The sequence below is a fragment of the Pantherophis guttatus genome, chromosome 3 (assembly GCF_059756535.1).
Source record: "Pantherophis guttatus breed Tessera chromosome 3, ASM5975653v1, whole genome shotgun sequence".
Classification (NCBI taxonomy): Eukaryota; Metazoa; Chordata; class Lepidosauria; order Squamata; family Colubridae; genus Pantherophis; species Pantherophis guttatus.
The window spans coordinates 50,085,697-50,103,159 of record NC_142065.1 but is presented as its reverse complement, the minus strand read 5'-3'; the positions used below and the strand labels follow the sequence as shown (position 1 = coordinate 50,103,159).

At 36.4% G+C, this 17,463-nt stretch overlaps 1 protein-coding gene across 10 annotated transcripts in view; it reads left to right on the top strand.

The window, feature by feature from the left end:
* Positions 1-13,184, top strand: part of BLTP3A (bridge-like lipid transfer protein family member 3A) — a 55,666-nt gene extending 42,482 nt beyond the window's left edge. For 5 of the 10 annotated variants that reach the window (XM_087891031.1, XM_087891028.1, XM_087891030.1 and 2 more), the window contains 6 exons: positions 1,261-1,412; positions 1,517-1,667; positions 2,735-3,000; positions 10,625-10,733; positions 11,144-11,256; positions 12,726-13,184. In XM_087891031.1, coding sequence (XP_087747157.1) covers positions 1,261-1,412; positions 1,517-1,667; positions 2,735-3,000; positions 10,625-10,733; positions 11,144-11,256; positions 12,726-12,851 — 917 coding nt within the window. In that variant the 3' untranslated portion in view covers positions 12,852-13,184. Of the gene's footprint in view, positions 1-1,260; positions 1,413-1,516; positions 1,668-2,734; positions 3,001-4,775; positions 5,142-10,624; positions 10,734-11,143; positions 11,257-12,725 lie in introns of those variants that run through there. The other 5 variants (XR_015733479.1, XR_015733477.1, XM_087891029.1 and 2 more) reach the window with 3 other exon arrangements.
* The last annotated feature ends 4,279 nt before the right edge of the window (positions 13,185-17,463 follow it).

Below are 17,463 nucleotides of genomic sequence, written 5' to 3'. Positions count from 1 at the left end.
TTGTCATAGATTTTGATGGTCATGTAATTGCTGTTGATAACCTTACCAAAGTGTCAGAAACCAAAAATCAAATACTGAGATGAAGAAACATGGGATTTATATTTAACACTTGGTGGCCTCTGAGCTTTATTTGCTTACAAACATTTCAGTACCCAACTAGATAACATCATGCCATTGATGATGTTACCTAGTTGGGGAATGAAATGTCTTGCAAACAAACAACTGAGCTCAGAGATCATCAGGGACTCCACAGTTCACCCTGAGCTACATATATTCTCCTCTACTTTTTTTGTTCTCTTTAAGTCATTTTCCCCCATTAAATAAAACTATTCTTAAATCAAGCAATATTCTTTCTGGATATTTTTGTTTAATATTGATGTCTAGCCTATAATCCTAAACTTCACAAATTGTTCCCTATTTAAAGTCTAACAAAGGCAAAGGCTGCTTAGCTTTCTAAATTTGTGAAAATTGGTTATGTGCTGCCGGTGTTGGCTGATCAATAAAGAGGGCAATAAATCACAAGTATACAGTATGTAGGGAAATAAAGTTCTTCAAAATGTCCTGAATATGACAATATTAGAAGAACCATTCATAATTTCTACCAAGATGCTGCACTGGAATTGAATCCATCTTTTTTATTATTATATTCAAGTCTAAATGTTACTCATTTTTATGGAAAAATATAGAAGAGACTCAGTTTGATATAGTTGTTAAGGTGCTGGTCCAAAAAGCAGAAGACTGAGTCCTCGATCTCCTTTAAGCTTGAAAACCAGTGAATTATGAGTGTGTGCATGTGTGTGTGTATGTGTGTGTGAGAGAGAGAGTTATGAAATAATAATGGTAATAATAATTCCCAAAAAATCTAGAACATTACCTGAATATCTTCTGCATTAACAAAATCAGTCATTTGCAAAAAGACAGTTTTACTTGGAACAGCTTGCAACTTGCAAAGAAACCTTTAACAACATTAAACAACAACATCTGTTTATTCAAATACCTTGGGAAGAATAAGTGGACAAAAAATGGCAAATCCAGTCTAAACATCTGGCTGACTGCAATCAACCGTAATAATAATAATACTATAGTATTCTTTATTTCAGGTTTAAAACTTTCCTTTTGGGGGGGCAAAAGAAGTCGGAATTTTAGATAACTCATGTTAGAATTAGTACTGAAGAACTGCAGCCTTTTTTCTCCCCAGAATTCTTGCAATCTTTTCTGTGCTAAAAAAATACTTAAAATGTTTTTTTTTTTAAATTTCAGAGCCCAGTCTTGATCTTCTTACCTTAGGACAACTTCCCCAGATGCATAACGATAGAGACATTAGACCAAGCTCAGTGGGAGATGAAGAAAGAGGATCTACTTGTGTTAACAGCTCAGCTTCTCTGAGTGGACAGGACCCTAATACTCAGTTGGTCAGATTCTTGTGATTTTTTTTTTTTTTTGTCTTGTTATTTTACCAACAATTTTTCTGTGGCATTTGAGAGCAGCATCCATTTATTCTGGGCTTTCATTTTAGGTTTCTGTGCTGGTGTTAAAAACGAATGAATTGAATTGTGTAATAGAATCAAAGAGAGATGATATGACACTTGCTCTTCAAGTTATGGAACTAACTCCTGAACATCTGGGAAATATCAGCATGTGGCAGTACCTGCAGAATGCGCCCACAGGTATGTTAGCGGCCAGTAAAGTATTTAGTGCAGTTTGGCAGCTTTGATGCAAATGTGTAAATCTGTGTAAATAAAAGCTTTCTCTGCTAGCACAGTTCTGTGTCTCAGTACATAAGTGATATTGAAATAATAATCCCTCTTTGCTTCCTCTCACCAACAATTGGGCACAAAAAGACAGCAGGTAATTTTTGAAATCAGACATGCTAAGAGTTAGTACCAGGTTCCTTCACTCTAAGTGTTATGAGCAGAGCTGAAGAAAATAGGAGGTACAGCATTTGCTTGATACTGAGAGGTGCTATCAGATTGCTGCTTTTTTGCTACCATAGATTAAACCAGCTCTTCGCTTATCATGTCCTTAAGAGAGATGAAGCATAAAGAGCCAAATGTTCTTTAGCTTCAAGCACTCTTCCTCTTTTCTAGCACATTATTATTATGCGGGAACAATCCCTCATTCACTAACCCTGAATTGGAGAATCTTATTTTCTGTTCAGGGTCACTTTTCTTTAGAACTTTCTATAGCAGGGCTGTCAAACTTGTGGCCCACAGGTCAGATGCTGGCCACCCCCTTTAGCGAAGGGGGGAAAAGTCCCAATACGTCACATGATGCTGCTGTGACGACGTGAATTTGACACCCCTGTTCTATAGTGTATAAGTGCTGGTATCAGATGTGGGTAGAGCTGAAATGTATAGCTAGTGCTGTCTGTGGCCCCAAAACTTTTGGTTGCAGTTTTCAGGGAACTCTTGGATATTGCTACCGAACTGCAGTTTTGAAGAATGACAGAATAAAAAATTATTAAATACATATAATTAATTAATTTTATCCCTGTTTTGTTTTTATCCTTACCTTGTCTAACTTCTAGAGGTAAATTCTTAGCACCCAGTTCAAATGCCAGCTATACCCTTAACCCTTTAAAGTATTATTGTTAGAGTTGTGTGTTTTCATTCTCTTTTTTACACACCTTTCATTCTCTTTGCCATCCAGATCTCTATGTTTTATTTATAGTAATAGTAGTACGGTAATATAATTATTACTGAAAACTATCCGTTGGAATGATTTTATTCTTCAGGAGTTCCAAACACAGAGAGGTCTACAACTACTGAAACTATCCAAACCCAACCTGAGGTGTGCTTACGATATGAAATTGGACCAAGCGCTGCAGTGCACTCACCTCTGGCTGTCCAAAATGGGTTTTTTCATATGCTGATCCATAGCTATGAGACAGAACTTCTGACATCATCTCTTTCTAGCATTGGGCTCTTCCTTGAAGATGAAATCATTCCTGAAGTTATTCCCATGAAGATTGAGATTGTGAATACCAAGATTACCTTAAAGGTAAGTATGTACTCTTAGCATTAATAAAGGTTGCGAAATGTAGGAAACTCCAGTGGAAATCATTTCTGTTTCTACAGTATCCTGAGAGAGTTATTTATATAAAATTTAATTTCAATTAAACAAATGGTTTACTCTCAAATAATTAAAATTTAAGACCCTCATATATTTGGTACTGAATGTCATTATTTATATTGAAAGTCATTTTGATAGCTCATATAAAGTAAATAAAATGTTCCTTGCTGAAGAAAAATGAACATGGTTTTTGCAAAGCTAGTCTCACTAACCTTTTAGAATATGGCAGATAATCCACAATGTACAGGTCCTATGTGACCTAGTGCTTTTGCGGAGGCCCCAGATCTCGTCATCTTCCCCTATATCAAGTTGTTATGCTCAGTCTTCATTGTGAGAACAAAGAATAGGGCTTATCCACTTAAACTGTCTTAAAAACAAAACCATGTAGTGAAGTATATATAAACAAATATGGGTAAGAATAAAGGGATAATTGTTATTGTGTGGAAAGGAAAGAAATTAGGCTATCTGTTTTTAACAAATTAATAAAGGATTTGGAGTTACGGGTAAACCAATCTGATGGATAGTACCAAGTATTCAAAATACTAAAAAAAAACCACTACCACCCAAAGTACTCCAGAGAGATAATTAAAAGGACTGACAACAAAATAGCAAATACAATGAAACATTTGTGTAAAAAATCTGATGTTGGCAAACACACTGGGAGGAGTATTGAAGGTAGTAATCATGAAAAAATGGATTCTGGAAAAATTTGAACCAAGTCAATAACTTTCCTAAACAGCAGGGGGATCCTAGTCTCGGGGTTGTTAAAGAAATAATATTAAGATTTTGTATTATCTTTATACAATATTTTCATATACTTTGAATACAATCTATAGTTGATTGTATACTTGAAAACAATCTATAGTTCTGCCCATTATATCTCAAGGAAAGAACCAGAAAAATCAGATATGGTATTGAGATTCAGATATTTAGGAGATGGAGTGTTTTTCCTTCGATGTCAATTAATGACGTTCTTTCAGTGACCATTCAAGCTTAAGGTGGCATTGAATGAATGGTATTCATGGCTGGTACTCAAAGTTCTAGCAGTTCCAGCACCCCTGTGGTCATCCATATGATTGCAATTTGGGCACTTGGCAACTGGATCACACTTTGTGATGGTTGCAGCATCCTGCAATCTTGTGGTTGACATTTGCAATCTTCCCTGCTGGCTTCCCACAAGCAAAGAAAACAAGTAGGAACAGTAGCAGGTTGCTCAGGTAGGTCTCCCCCCACCTGCAGCACCCACCCTCAGCCCCACTATCCTCACACTACACCAGCCCTTCATGCACTGTGCATTAGCCAACCCAAGCCCCACTGCATTTATGTCATGTCCCCGTGACCCTTCATGCATCTTGCAGCAACCACTTAGCTGCCCGCCAGCCTGCTTGGAAGCTGCCTGGGAATTACAAATTCCTACCGCTTCCACACTGATTTTCCTTGTTGGAAGTTGGCAGGTTGAAAGGAAGTCCTATCTTCCTTGCTTAATCCTTGCTTAATGATGGCAATGTGGAGAGCCAAGATTGCCATTTCTAGGTGATGTGGTCACATTGCACTTTATGACCGCATTGCTTAGTGATGGAAATTCTGGTCCCATGTACCATCATTAACTGAGGACTATCTGAATTTGGTTTAGATTTAGAAGAAAAGAATACCAGAGATGGGAAGTTTATTTGTTTTATATTATATTATCATTTTCCTACTAGAAATCATCACAGAAAAAAAGCTAAAATGGTCTATCGTTGGCATATCCCCCCGGCAAGAATCGCAAGAATGTTCCCGGGAGTTTCTCCGGCAGTGTGGGAATGGTTGTGGGACGTACTACCACCAATGGTGGACGTGCCCCAAAGCAGGCAAATATTGGTCCAAGGTTCGGAACTGGATGGTGGAAATTACAGGATATAATATAGAGCTGAAACCAGTGATTTTTTTATTAGGAATGAAAGCAGACAAAATAACTAAGGAAAAATGGTATTTGATCCTCCACATCACTACTGCAGCTAGGATACTATACGCGCAAGAATGGAAAAACGAATTAATACCCACAGAAAATAAATTGATTTGGAAAATTACAGAATGCGCAGAGGCAGACCGGTTAACGAAATTACTTAGGAAACAAAAAGATTCTGATTATTACAAATGTTGGAATTTATGGTATAATTGGGTGAAAGAAAAGAGAGGGAAATGAAATGGATAGGCGCAGATTTGTGTACATTAGTTGCAACAACCTTGTATGTATATATGTAAAGTATTGTATTTTTAAAAATGAAAATAAACTTTATTTAAAAAAAAAAGAAAAAAAGCTAATCTCCTACAGTCTCAAAAGAATAGAGTACGAATGGGAGAATGCAAATTCAGGCACAAACTCTTAAATTTAAATATTGTTTTTAAATAATCAACTGGACACAGTTTAAGTCAGGAAGAGAAAAGTCTTGATGGAGCTGGCCTTTCAGGTGGATTGATAAAATGATGCTTCTCTCCTTCTCCTTCTCCCTTTCTTATACTTAAATTAGGATGAATACATGCATTCAAATTCCTCCTGTCAAGATTGTTGCTTGGATATTTTTTTTGACTTCCGGTTTGGCGTCGCGGCGAGACAGTCGGGGAAATAGCGGGCACTGATGAGCGCCACGAAAACCCCGGCTGCCGAACCATCGCCGATGCGTCTTCGGACCGGAACTATCTTGCAGAGACGGGGGAAAAGAAGGGGTGCCTCAGATGACCAAGAGGAACAGGCAAGTTCCTCAGAGGTCAGAGGGAATCCTCTGTGAGTTGGCAGCGGGGGGAGGTAGCCATTGAGGCTGCCACGAAGCTGGGACAACCAGGTTAAGAGATGTGCAGGAGGAGAGTGGATTGAAACGGAGCATTTTGAAGCTGGGTTCAAAACCCAGGCTTGCAACAAGGCTTGGAGCAATATTATTAACTATAAGACCCCTAGCCTTAAAACAGCAGCTGAACAACAAAGGGGCTATGGAAAGTTTAAACTGTAATTTTAAAGAGATAAAGACCTGACAAACAACTAACTCTAGAACAGAACTAATGGAATTAAATATCGAGACATGGTGAAAAGACTGGATATTTCAAAACTGGAATTGGATTTATAAAAGAAGAAGAAGATTTGATACTTTTAAAATCGACGGAAGAAAAGTAAACAACTGGACAGTTATATAATTGTAATAAAATGGATACTTGCATGACTAATGGAAAATGTGGATTGTAGAGGGACACCTTCTGGTCTAAAAAGGAACATTCTAACTCATTTTTGTTATGGAAAATTTGGACTTTACAGACAACAGTCGTGGGATTTTGTGTAGGAGGTTTTTATTTTCTCGTCTTCAGGCAGCTTGACTTTGATGAAAAGAAAAGGAAACTACAATGGAACTCCTATAATTTGAATAATAACAATTTATTGGCGAAGGAACAAAAGAAGGATTTAGTGCAGGCTTAAAAGAAGGAAATCTGATGCATTTTATCCAGATTAAAAATAAGAAAAAGATTTAATATGGAGGACAAAATTTGAAGACTTTGAAAATGGAAGGAAATATATATTAGCAGGTGAGAAAGTGAAGAAATGATAGACACGGCTGGAAAAAGAAAAAAGAAGAATTAAAACAATATGATTAAAAATGAAAAATGTATAGGTGGTGGTAATAATAAAAAGAAGCTTCTTATAAGTTAATTATGGATGTTTAAGATCGCAGACACGCGATCCCCTTCCCGATTCCAAACATGGGGTGTGCAGAGACAAAAAAAAGTGTACCGTGTTTCAGGCGGCGGATCTGGCCAGGAGGAAAGAGAAGAGTCTGCTGAGAAGGAGGTCGGGGGCGTGCGGCTCTGCAATGTGCAGAAAAACACTTTTAGGCATCAGCGCTACAATCTCCTCCCCGAATCCAAAGCAATTCCCAGTTCCCCGCTGCACATTGCAGGTGAACTGGCCGCCACCTGAAGCGCGACTCTTGAGGTTTGCATTTTGGAATCCGGGCAGCGATGGCTGGAAAGGAGGAACGTTTTCCTTTAGGGGCTCCCATTCAGCTTGGCTTGACTCCTGGGCGCAGAGGGGTTAGGCAGCGGCAGCGGCGGCTCCTCACATTGCTGGGGAGTGAAGTCAGCGCGGCCAGAGGGGTGACCAGCCGCAAATCGTGGCACCCGCCTTGTTCCCCAAAGCTGCTGGGCAGATTCCCCCCCCCACTGTCCCGAAGAGGGAGGGTTGTTCCTCAGGCTGTGCTCTGTCCCTCCCCCCAGAGCATGCTAGTAGTCCCTGCACCTCTCGCTTGCAGGAGGAAGAGGAGGGCGGCGCCACCTTAAATGCTGGTAGGCAGAGGTAAAATACTTTTTTCCTTGTTTTCCTCCCCCAAAATTAAGGTGCGTCTTATACTCCGGTGCGTCTTATACACCGAAAAATATGGTAACTGAAATAAGCAATGTATAGATGGATGGAAACAACAAAGGATGCTGGGATTAATAGTAAAGCTAACCATGATTATGCTGTGATCAACAGCCAAAAAATAAAAAAGAATATGCTGTGTTTAACAGCCAAAAAAATAAAAAAGCTATGCTGTGTTTAGCAGCCAAAAAATAAATATGACTATGCTATATTTAACAGCCAAAAACCAAAAATGATTATGCTGTGTTTAACAGCCAAAAACCAAAAATGATTATGTTGAGTAGGACAACAAAACAAAGAGGATTTTGCTGGAAGTAACAGCAAAAATGGAATGATTATGTTGGGTTTAACCAGAAAGATAAAGATAAAGATGTTAGGTTTAATAGTAAAAATAAAATGATTTTGCTGGGATTAACAGCCAAAAATAAAAATTATTATCCTGGGTAGGACAGCAAAAATAGGAATATGTTGAGAATAACAGCAAAAATGGAATGTATAAGTTTAATTTAACAATAGAAATAAAGATGATAATGATGATTCAACAGTAAAATAAAATGATTATGTTGGAGTTAACAGATAAGAAATAAAAATGATTATGTTGTAAAGTAATGAAGATGATTAAAATGGGAGTAATAGTTAAATATTTTTAAAATGTTTATAATAATGGTAATGATTTATATTGTTAAAAGATATCCATCTAAGTAAAAAGGAAGAGAAAAATGGAATGACATTTGGTTAGGATCTAAGATTTAAGTAACAAGTTTTTGGGATAATGGCATAATTGATAGAATTTAGAGAAATAACTGTGTAAAATATTAAGTTGTGTTAATTGGAAGTTAAGAATTGTTAGTGATTTGTACTAATTTATGACCGGATCAATGCTTCATTTTGGAAAAGATGTGTTTTATGTTTGTATTTTAAAAAATAATAATAAAAAAACTTTGTTCAAAAAAAAAAGATTGTTGCTTGGATTTTTTTTCAACTTCCTGACTTTATCCCTCACTCCAGAATAGTGGAATAGGCAGGTGGCCTCTATAGCAGAGTGCTTTTCTTGAAATGTAGTTTAGTTTATAATAAAAAAGTAATATGAATTTATACATCTGTTTTGGTATTTATCAGTGAAGACAATCTGAAATCCATTTTCAGTCAAGGTTTAGTGCTTCATTCTCCCCTCTCTTTTATGTTATTTTGTCTTTTAAGCTCATTGTAGAGATAATTGCATCCAGCCTGAAGCACTTGCCTCTGTTAGCAAAGCTCTAATTTCATTTTGTAAATTAGGAAAATGAATGCCTGAAATTGATCTGAGCAAACAGATGGTCCATAACACATTACAGATGTCTTTCCTTTGCCTCTATAGAAAGTTCCATAGATTTAAATGCTCTTTAGCTTATTCAAAAGGGATTATATTGGTTGCTATATCTTCTCCTTCATGTCCCTAGCATAGTACCTGCTTTTTTCAGGTCGACCAAAGTAGTGATCAATTGCTTGTGACAGGAATTGACTGACTGGCTTGTTACCTGAGCCTAACATTGTGGGCTGAGACAGAGTGACCCAAAGTCACCCAGCTAGCTTTCATGTCTAAGGTGGGACTAGAATTCACTCTTTCATTTTGTATCCTGGTGCCTTAACATCTAGGTCAAACTGGCTCTCTAGTGGTTGGTATGGCAGTGCTAAGTATTTTTGAAAAATATATCACACTAATCTTCACTATTCTAATTGCCCCAAAAGTGCTTTTTCCAAAAGGCAACTGGACTTTCTTGATGTTTTCTTTGAAAATGTTTTGCTTCTCATTCAAGAGGCTTCTTGAGTTCTAACTGATTGGTGGGGAATGGCAGGGTTAGTGAAGGAGAAACATAAGGACAGCGGAGAAACAAAAAAGTATCTGAATGTTTCCAGGTAGAAAAATAAACATAAAATCTTAGCATATCAGGGATTGACCAATTTAAGATTGTGTTAGCTTTCATGAATTACATGCTCATAGGAGTGACATTAGATATGACATCTGTGGAGAGACAAATGATAAAAGAAAAGGTACATCGGATTAGCTTGCTTAATATTCAGAGATAAATTCAGTCTGCAAACTATTAAAAAACAAAGACCAAAAAGGAAACAAACAGCCCTGACCAGATCCTCCATTATTATACACCAGGCAAACATATACTGGAGATAAGTGAAAACCAACACAATAGTAAGAACAACTAAAGATAACACAGTGCATCTAAGGAAGCCCTATCTAACAGGCATTCAATATTCCTGATCAAGGCAGATAGGACAAGCATCATAAAAAGTCAGGAAACTCCACTTTCTGATGTCAAAGCACTAACAGTATTTCCTAATTTGGTAGGGGAACTTTACTAATTGATAAGATATTTGTAACCGGCATTTGCATAAGCAACCTTTCTCCCAATCCCTACTCTCCAAGCATCTGAAGTCAGTTGTAGTTCAATAACAATTTTTAATAACAATTGTTAGAAAAGGTGCTATCAAACTCCTTTTGACTGTTTATAAGAGAAGAAAACCAGGTCAGCGAATACCAAGATCCCAAAATTTCAATCTTGTGGTACATGTATTCTCCATTCTTGCTGCTGTGTATGTGGATCATCAGCCTTAAATCCCAGCCTTGCATTTATTTCTTTTTTTACTCCCTGACATTTTTTCCCATTTTAACAAATGCAGCATATGAAAAGAGCCATCACTAATATTAATATCAGAATATTATCCTTAACGCAGGTAGTTCTTGATTTACAACAGTTCATTTAATGACCAGAGTTGCAACAGCACTGAAAAAAGTGACTTGACCATTTATCACACTTAACAACTGTTGCAGCATCCCCATGACCACAAAATTCAGGTGCTTGGCAACTGAGTCATATTTATGACATTTGCAATGTCCCGTGGTCATGTGATCACCTTTTATAACCTTCTGACAAGCAAAGTCAATGGGGAAGCCAGATTCACTTAATAATCATGTTACTAACTTAACAACTGCTGTGATTCACTTTACAACTGGGAGAAGAAAGGTTGTAAAAACTCTCTTAACAAATGTCTCACTTAGCAACAGAAATTTTGGGTTCAATTGTGGTTGTAAGTCAAGTTAAATAATTAGAATGAAAATATTTTATAATAATATATTATTTTATAATAAAGGATAATTTTCTTTGTTTTTTTAAGGATGACAGTCCTCGAGTGTATCATACCACTCCTGGTCCTGTGCCTATAATTTTAGCGATGGACCACATTGTTCTTCATTGTAAAGATGATGGAATATTCTTTATAACAGGTCAGTATTCCAGTAACACTGACTTATATGAGGCTGCAGTTCATATAACTATACTGTATTTCCTAGAAATCTTTAATCCAGCTTTAGCAAATCTCGCACCCTGTTTATGTATTGGGAATGTGTTACATCTTGGAATTGCTGTTATTTAGATTGTAGTACATGTAGAGCATGTCAGTTTGATGAAAGCCATTATAATCTGTCTCAGTTCCTCTTTGTTGTAACTGCTGCACTATAGTACATTGGACAAGTGGCTAATATAGGGAGGCAGTAATGCTCTTAAACGTTGTCATTCAGCAATCTGACTCCATTATATTTTCGGTAGTTGCTCAGTTCAAAAAAGTGGAGATGGTAAACTGGAAGAATTACTGTTGTGTAATTGCAGAGATACTGTTTTATACTTTACCCTCCAGCTGCAGAGAGAGAAGAATCTTCTACCCAGAAAACAGTCCAGAAAAATCTTGAACAGCGTATTCCAGTACAGAGAATCTCTATAGTTTCAGCGGGAAGTGATGATGAACCAGAGGTATGTCCTATTGTGCCTCTTAACCAAATAGCTTGCAATCACAAAAGAAAATACCATAAATAGGGTGCTTCTGAAAACGCTCACTTCAGCTTCCCCCTTTCATTTTTTGGAAAAGGAAGAGCAAAAATATCTCTTTACTTAGACCTTTTGTTGTTGTTAGTTGTGACGTCGTGTCCAACCCATCGCAACCCCATGGACAACATTCCTCCAGACCTTCCTGTCCTCTACCATCCTCTGGAGTCCATTTAAGTTCACGCTAACTGCGTCAGTGACTCCATCCAGCCACCTCGTTCTCTGTCGTCCCCTTCTTCTTTTGCCCTCAATCTTTCCCAGCATTAGGCTCTTCTCCAGTGAGTCCTTCCTTCTCATTAGGTGGCCAAAGTATTTGAGTTTCATCTTCAGGATCTGGCCTTCTAAACAGCAGTGATCCATGAAGGGGAAGATCTTTTAAAAGATCGGTATTAGAAACAGGATGTTGAAAAAATATATTTAATAATTGGTTTTCATCAAAAGCTATGATATTGGGATATACATTAATTCAGATATTGCTGTAAAGTGCCTATGATTGGAATAAGGAATAGTGGCAAAAAAGAAAAACAATATGTTATGGTATGGTATTATATTGATATGATGGTCTTCGGTAATACAGTTTATTAGTGTTTAAATAATAAGTCCCTACTACTATAAAGAGATCATATGCTAATTAGCATATCTGTAATTTCATTAAAATAAATCCCAACTCTAATTATATTGATCGACTGTAATGTAAAAAAATTTCTCTTAGAATTAGGGTCTGTCATTTGTTACTTCTTTTTCCTCTTTCAGAGAACTCCAGTTTATTTTCAGAAAAAAATAAATCATTCAGGCAGGAAAAGCAGCATTAATTGCATGTGTTAACACTATGAAACTTAGGCACTAAGTGGTATAAAAATTATGTTCTTTATTGTAAGACAATAAGCATGAATTCTGCTTTATTTTGTTCAGTGAGGCATGCTAATTCATGCTGGTTTATTGCTTTTGCTTGCCTCCCTCTAAATTTGCTGCTCTCTAGGTAAGCAAATACTGAATTGCTTTTCAGATTAATATTAACAGTTGGAAATCTGATAACATTCTCTTAATATTCCCTTATAAGAAGTGCTGAAATTAGTTACTGTATTAAATTCTTGGCTTCCAATAAATAACTAGATTTCTCAGTATGTGAGTAGTTTCCTGGAAAATTTATTCTAGTTATAATTTCATTTATTTATTATATTCATCCCTTGCTTTAACTCATAGACACAAATCGCTGCATACAGTGTTTCACTGACTAATATTTTTCATCTTCACAACAATCTTTTGAGGTATGTTAGGTTCAAAGGTCATGAATGTCCCAAAATGATTAATGGCTAAATAAAATTTGAATTCAGGTCCAACACTCTTACCAGGCCAAGTTTACCCCACATTTTACAACCTTGTTTTGTATTTTGCAGTTGAACGCAGCATTAACTTTGGAGAAAGAGTTACAGGATACTCAGAGAGCTCTTGCAGAAGCCAATCAGGACAAATTACGTCTGCTGCAGGAAATCAAGAAATATGATCCTCTCTTCCAGCTTTGACAACAAAGACCTGAACAAGAGATGCTCAGAGCATTCAGAAATTACTACCAGCATTGAAAAGGTTTACTTGTTAAAAGCAAAGCAGTTAATTTGTTCATCTTCATTCAAGAGCTGCTACTTTGAAAACAGAAGCAGAGTGCCATTACAAGAGATGGAAGCGGATGTAGTAAGAAAGTACGTGGGAATAAGATGAACGGGAGACTGGATTTAGTAGCCCAGCTGTGTCTGGAAAACATAAAACTGTACTTAGCTAAAGTTGCACTATTGTCAGTTGAATAGTGAGAGAAGAAAATTATGATTACTTGAGTTATCATAAAGCAGTGCTGATAAACATCTTTCTTGCGATGACCGGTTTCTTATAGGTAGGTGTTGGGGACATGCTCACCCTACACCAAAGTGCCCAGAACAGAAAATACAAAATCCATAATCTTACTGCTCTTAGAGAAGAGTTGAGGGGGCCCACAGTTTCTCATGAAATTATATTTTCCCTAATCTCCTTTCTTTATAATACGGTAATCTATTAATGCCGTATTGATACATTAACCTTCCTTGTTCTTAAAGTCAACCTCCTCATTAAAATGGATTTACAGCCATTTTGGAGTATAATTAGATGAGAAAGTGCCTGACTAAACATTTTGACCTTATTAATGAAAATATAGGTAACTTTATTTTCCATAACTCTAAATAATAATGTTGGAGAGGCTTGGAAATGAGATCTGTCAAGTCACTTTAGGTCCGTGATGGCAAACCTATTGCACAGCATGCGTGCGCTGGCCAGCTAATTTTTGGGCCTTCTGGGCCCACCGGAAGTCAGGAAATGGGTTGTTTCCGGCATCTGGAGGGCCTCCGGGGAGTGGGGTGGGGAAGGCCATTTTCGCCCTTCCCAGGCTCCAAGAAAGCCTCTGGAGCCTGGGGAGGGTGAAAGAGGGCCTACCAGGCCCACTGGTAACCTTTTTGCCGTTGCGTGCCAAAAGTGGGGGTCGCACGGGGAGGTTGTGCGCACATGCATGGGATGTCAGGGCACGGGGGGCATTGAATTATGGGTGTGGGCATGTACCCACGTGACCCCCCCGCGCTACCCCCGCTTTTGGCATGCGATGGCAAAAAGGTTAGCCATCACTGCTTTAGGTCATATATTTAAGGAATTTGTTTGGTAAATAATGAATCGAAAACTTTTTCTGCAAAATGTGGAATGCTGCTAGAAATTGTTTTAGCTGCAGAATCGTTGATTTTTTAATTTTTTTTTGTGCTATCACTTTTGTATGATACTTGGAATGAAAGAAAAACAGTTTGGCTCTAAAATATACAATAGCAGTGTTAGTTTCTAAAAGGAGAATGATATATCCAAAAAATGTTAGAAAAGTTATATATTGCTTCCCAAAATAGTTATGTACCTATAACTATGCCAAAATAGAACATAGAAACAAATAATTGCTAATAATTCGTCTATAATAGACCGTAACATTTTCAATTAAAGTTATCCATAGCAACCAACTGTAACAGAAAACTCTCATGGATTTTAATCTAGATTTGTATGACTTATTTTTAACCATTTAAGTTTTATTATAACCTGCTGTAGCTGCATATCAAATAGATAAGTGGCAGAATCTGAAGTGAACAAATTCTGAAAGCATATCAAAGGCATATCAAAGGATTTTTGCTTTGTTTTGAGTTCAACTCCTGGTGATTATTTGGGCAGGTAAAATTCAAAATCTGAATTTATCCTTCTGAAAGAATTAGGCCTAGGCCAAGTTCTAGCAGCATTTCTCACTAAAATGTAGTTTTAACTTTAAGTTTGATTTTCTTACATAGAAAAGAGTGATTTTAAAAATATTACACTGAGTCTTATAAATAGATATATTCAAAGGTTTTTTTTAGATCAAGGCATGAAGGATAATAGAAATTAATTAGTATGAGTTGGTAATATCAAATTGAACAAAGTTTATACTGCTGTACACATATGAATCCAAGAATGGGAATGTGCTATAGGCATTTTAAAAGCTGCAACCTACACAAAAACCAATGGCAACTCTAATGGGCTGTATGAATAGAATTAGAATAGAATGGACTACTGATCTTAGAACTTTTACTAAGCCAGCTCAAAATTCACAAAAATATGTGCAAGCTTTTAAGTTGTCCAGAATACTTAATTGACTAACTAATAACAAAATAAGAGAGGGAGAGCAAGAAAACAGACTGACTTATTTTGAAGCTCTGGTGTCTGTACGCAGTTAAATCTTGAAACATAATATAGCAAGGGATTGTGAATTTTTATAGGATTTTTTTCAAGCAACATCTTATTAAAACAATATACCATAATGGGTCAGAGTGCAGTTATTATATAATGTCCTTTATAGATGGCATTTTCTGTTTTTTAAAAAAATATAACATGGTGAGGATAACGAGCTTCAGTAAACAGCTGTTTGCCTGATATTATCCAATTGGTTTATAATAAAATGCTAAATTTAGTTTATGCACTACAAGCTAATCTTTGTCTAGTAGCTAGTTCTTAGTTGAAGCACCCACCTGTTACAGTTATGTTTTTGTCGAATTTCTGCTTTTCTGCCTTGATTGCGATACAGCAGTCATGATCTCATCTTCACCATGTGAATTATAAAGAACGTTTTTTAAAAAAAGCTGCTGCTTCAAATAATTTGTTAGCTTTTGGGGTTATTTGTAGAATTGCTGAAGTCTAGGAAGTTTTGCAGCTGTGCTGTGCTTCTGTCAGTTTCTTTAATTTAATGGCAATGATTTTTGCTTATAAGATTGCATGTATTCTGAATTTTGCCTGTTTGCTATGTAAGAAACAGTTGTTGCTTCTACACTTTTCCTAAGTTATATCTGTTACAATATTCTAAACAAACCCAGGCTATGCACTGGAGTAAACATTATTCTGTCTCTCCATATTGGATAATGCCCTAATGGGACAGGCCTTCTTTAATATACTTGCAAAAGCACTCTTTATCCAAAGAGTAGTGTGCTTTTGCAGATGTATATGCTTATTTTTTCTGATGAATAGAAGTCTATGACTATATGAAACTGCTGACACGACACACCAAAATAACACATTAAGTTTAACTATGTGTTTTCTGTCAACTTTGACAGGAAGGTTGTTAGTGAACGGTGCTATGTGAAGACATTTTTTTCTCGTAATCTAATTGTTGAATAATTGCCCAAATATGTTGATTTATTTAAACAACTATATGTGCACCTAATTCTTTTTTGAGTTAAAAATGAGGCAAGTATGAATGTTTATATTTGGTGCAATACACATTCTGTTCACTTAAAGTAACCTTTTCATTTAGAAATGCAGCAGGATACAAAAATTAGTGTATTTTATAATACCATATATAGTCTTTTGCATTTTTGACTAAAATAATTTTATCATGTCTTCCAATATAAATTTGGTTTAAAATAAGGCAAAATGTAGAAACAGTATACTGTGGCAAATAATTTGGTGTAGTATGCTTGTTTCAGTTAGTAGAAACTACAGCTTATTAGCCTGTTATGGCATGAATGCCTCAGATGCTTCCGCTACACTGAGAACAATTATTTATCTAAACATAACATGAGTATTAAGAGGAAAACCACTGAAGCTGATATTTGACTACAAAAGTATTTTAGCGTGGTTTCGTTTTTGAAAATGTTTTCCTTTCTTCAGTGCTGTATTTATATGTAAATGTGAAGAACAAAACTCTTTATATGATGTCATATCAAAAAATTAATTTTAAAGCTCTAAGTCTGTATAACTGCTTCTGTAATTTCAAACAGGAGAGTATATGGGAATAGACAATATGTGGTACAAGTCTGACTTGAAATCTAAGCCTTTGGTATATTGGATATCTTTCTCACACAATATAGTTTCCTCTTGACTATACTGGTTCTATGAACCACTTTTAAACATTATGTATTAAAATGCTTAACTTCTATTTCCACTTATTTATTTCTCAGGCTTAGGTTTCTAAGATTTTATTTATATTAATTTATTTGTATTGATAATTGCAATAATATACATTGTGAACATTTCTGAACTTGTCACAAACACTTAAGGGCCTTATTAAAATGACAAGTTTTAAAAGTTTAAGATTAGCTTTATGATGCACAACCATGGTTTTTGGTAATTCTTTACAAGTATAGGGCACATGTTTCCTTGACCTTGCTATATTCTCTCAAATTCTCTTATTTGTTTAAACTGAGAGATCAATGCAAATTTAAACATTAGGATTAAGAAGAAAAATAACTATAATTATTGTGCTGGATATAGTTGTCAACAGACGTAATGATACCTGCAATACTAATAGTCCTCAGGTAACGACCCTTATTGGGACTGGAATTTCTTTTGCTATCCAAAGAAGTAATTAAGCAAAGCATCATGTGATGGTGCTGCTTAACAACAGCAGTCCTGGCAGCGGTTAAGCAAAGGTATGTGACTATGACTTGTGTTTTCCTGCCAGCTTCTCCATTGATTTTGCTTCTCAGAAGTGAGATGGGAAGGTCGCAAATAGTGATCACATCTCGACAAGCTCCCACCATGATCCATTCCCAGCTTGGTCCCTGCCAGCCCCAAGCGTTGATTCGTCAAAAGCCGCTTTCAGGGGATCACTCAGCCAGA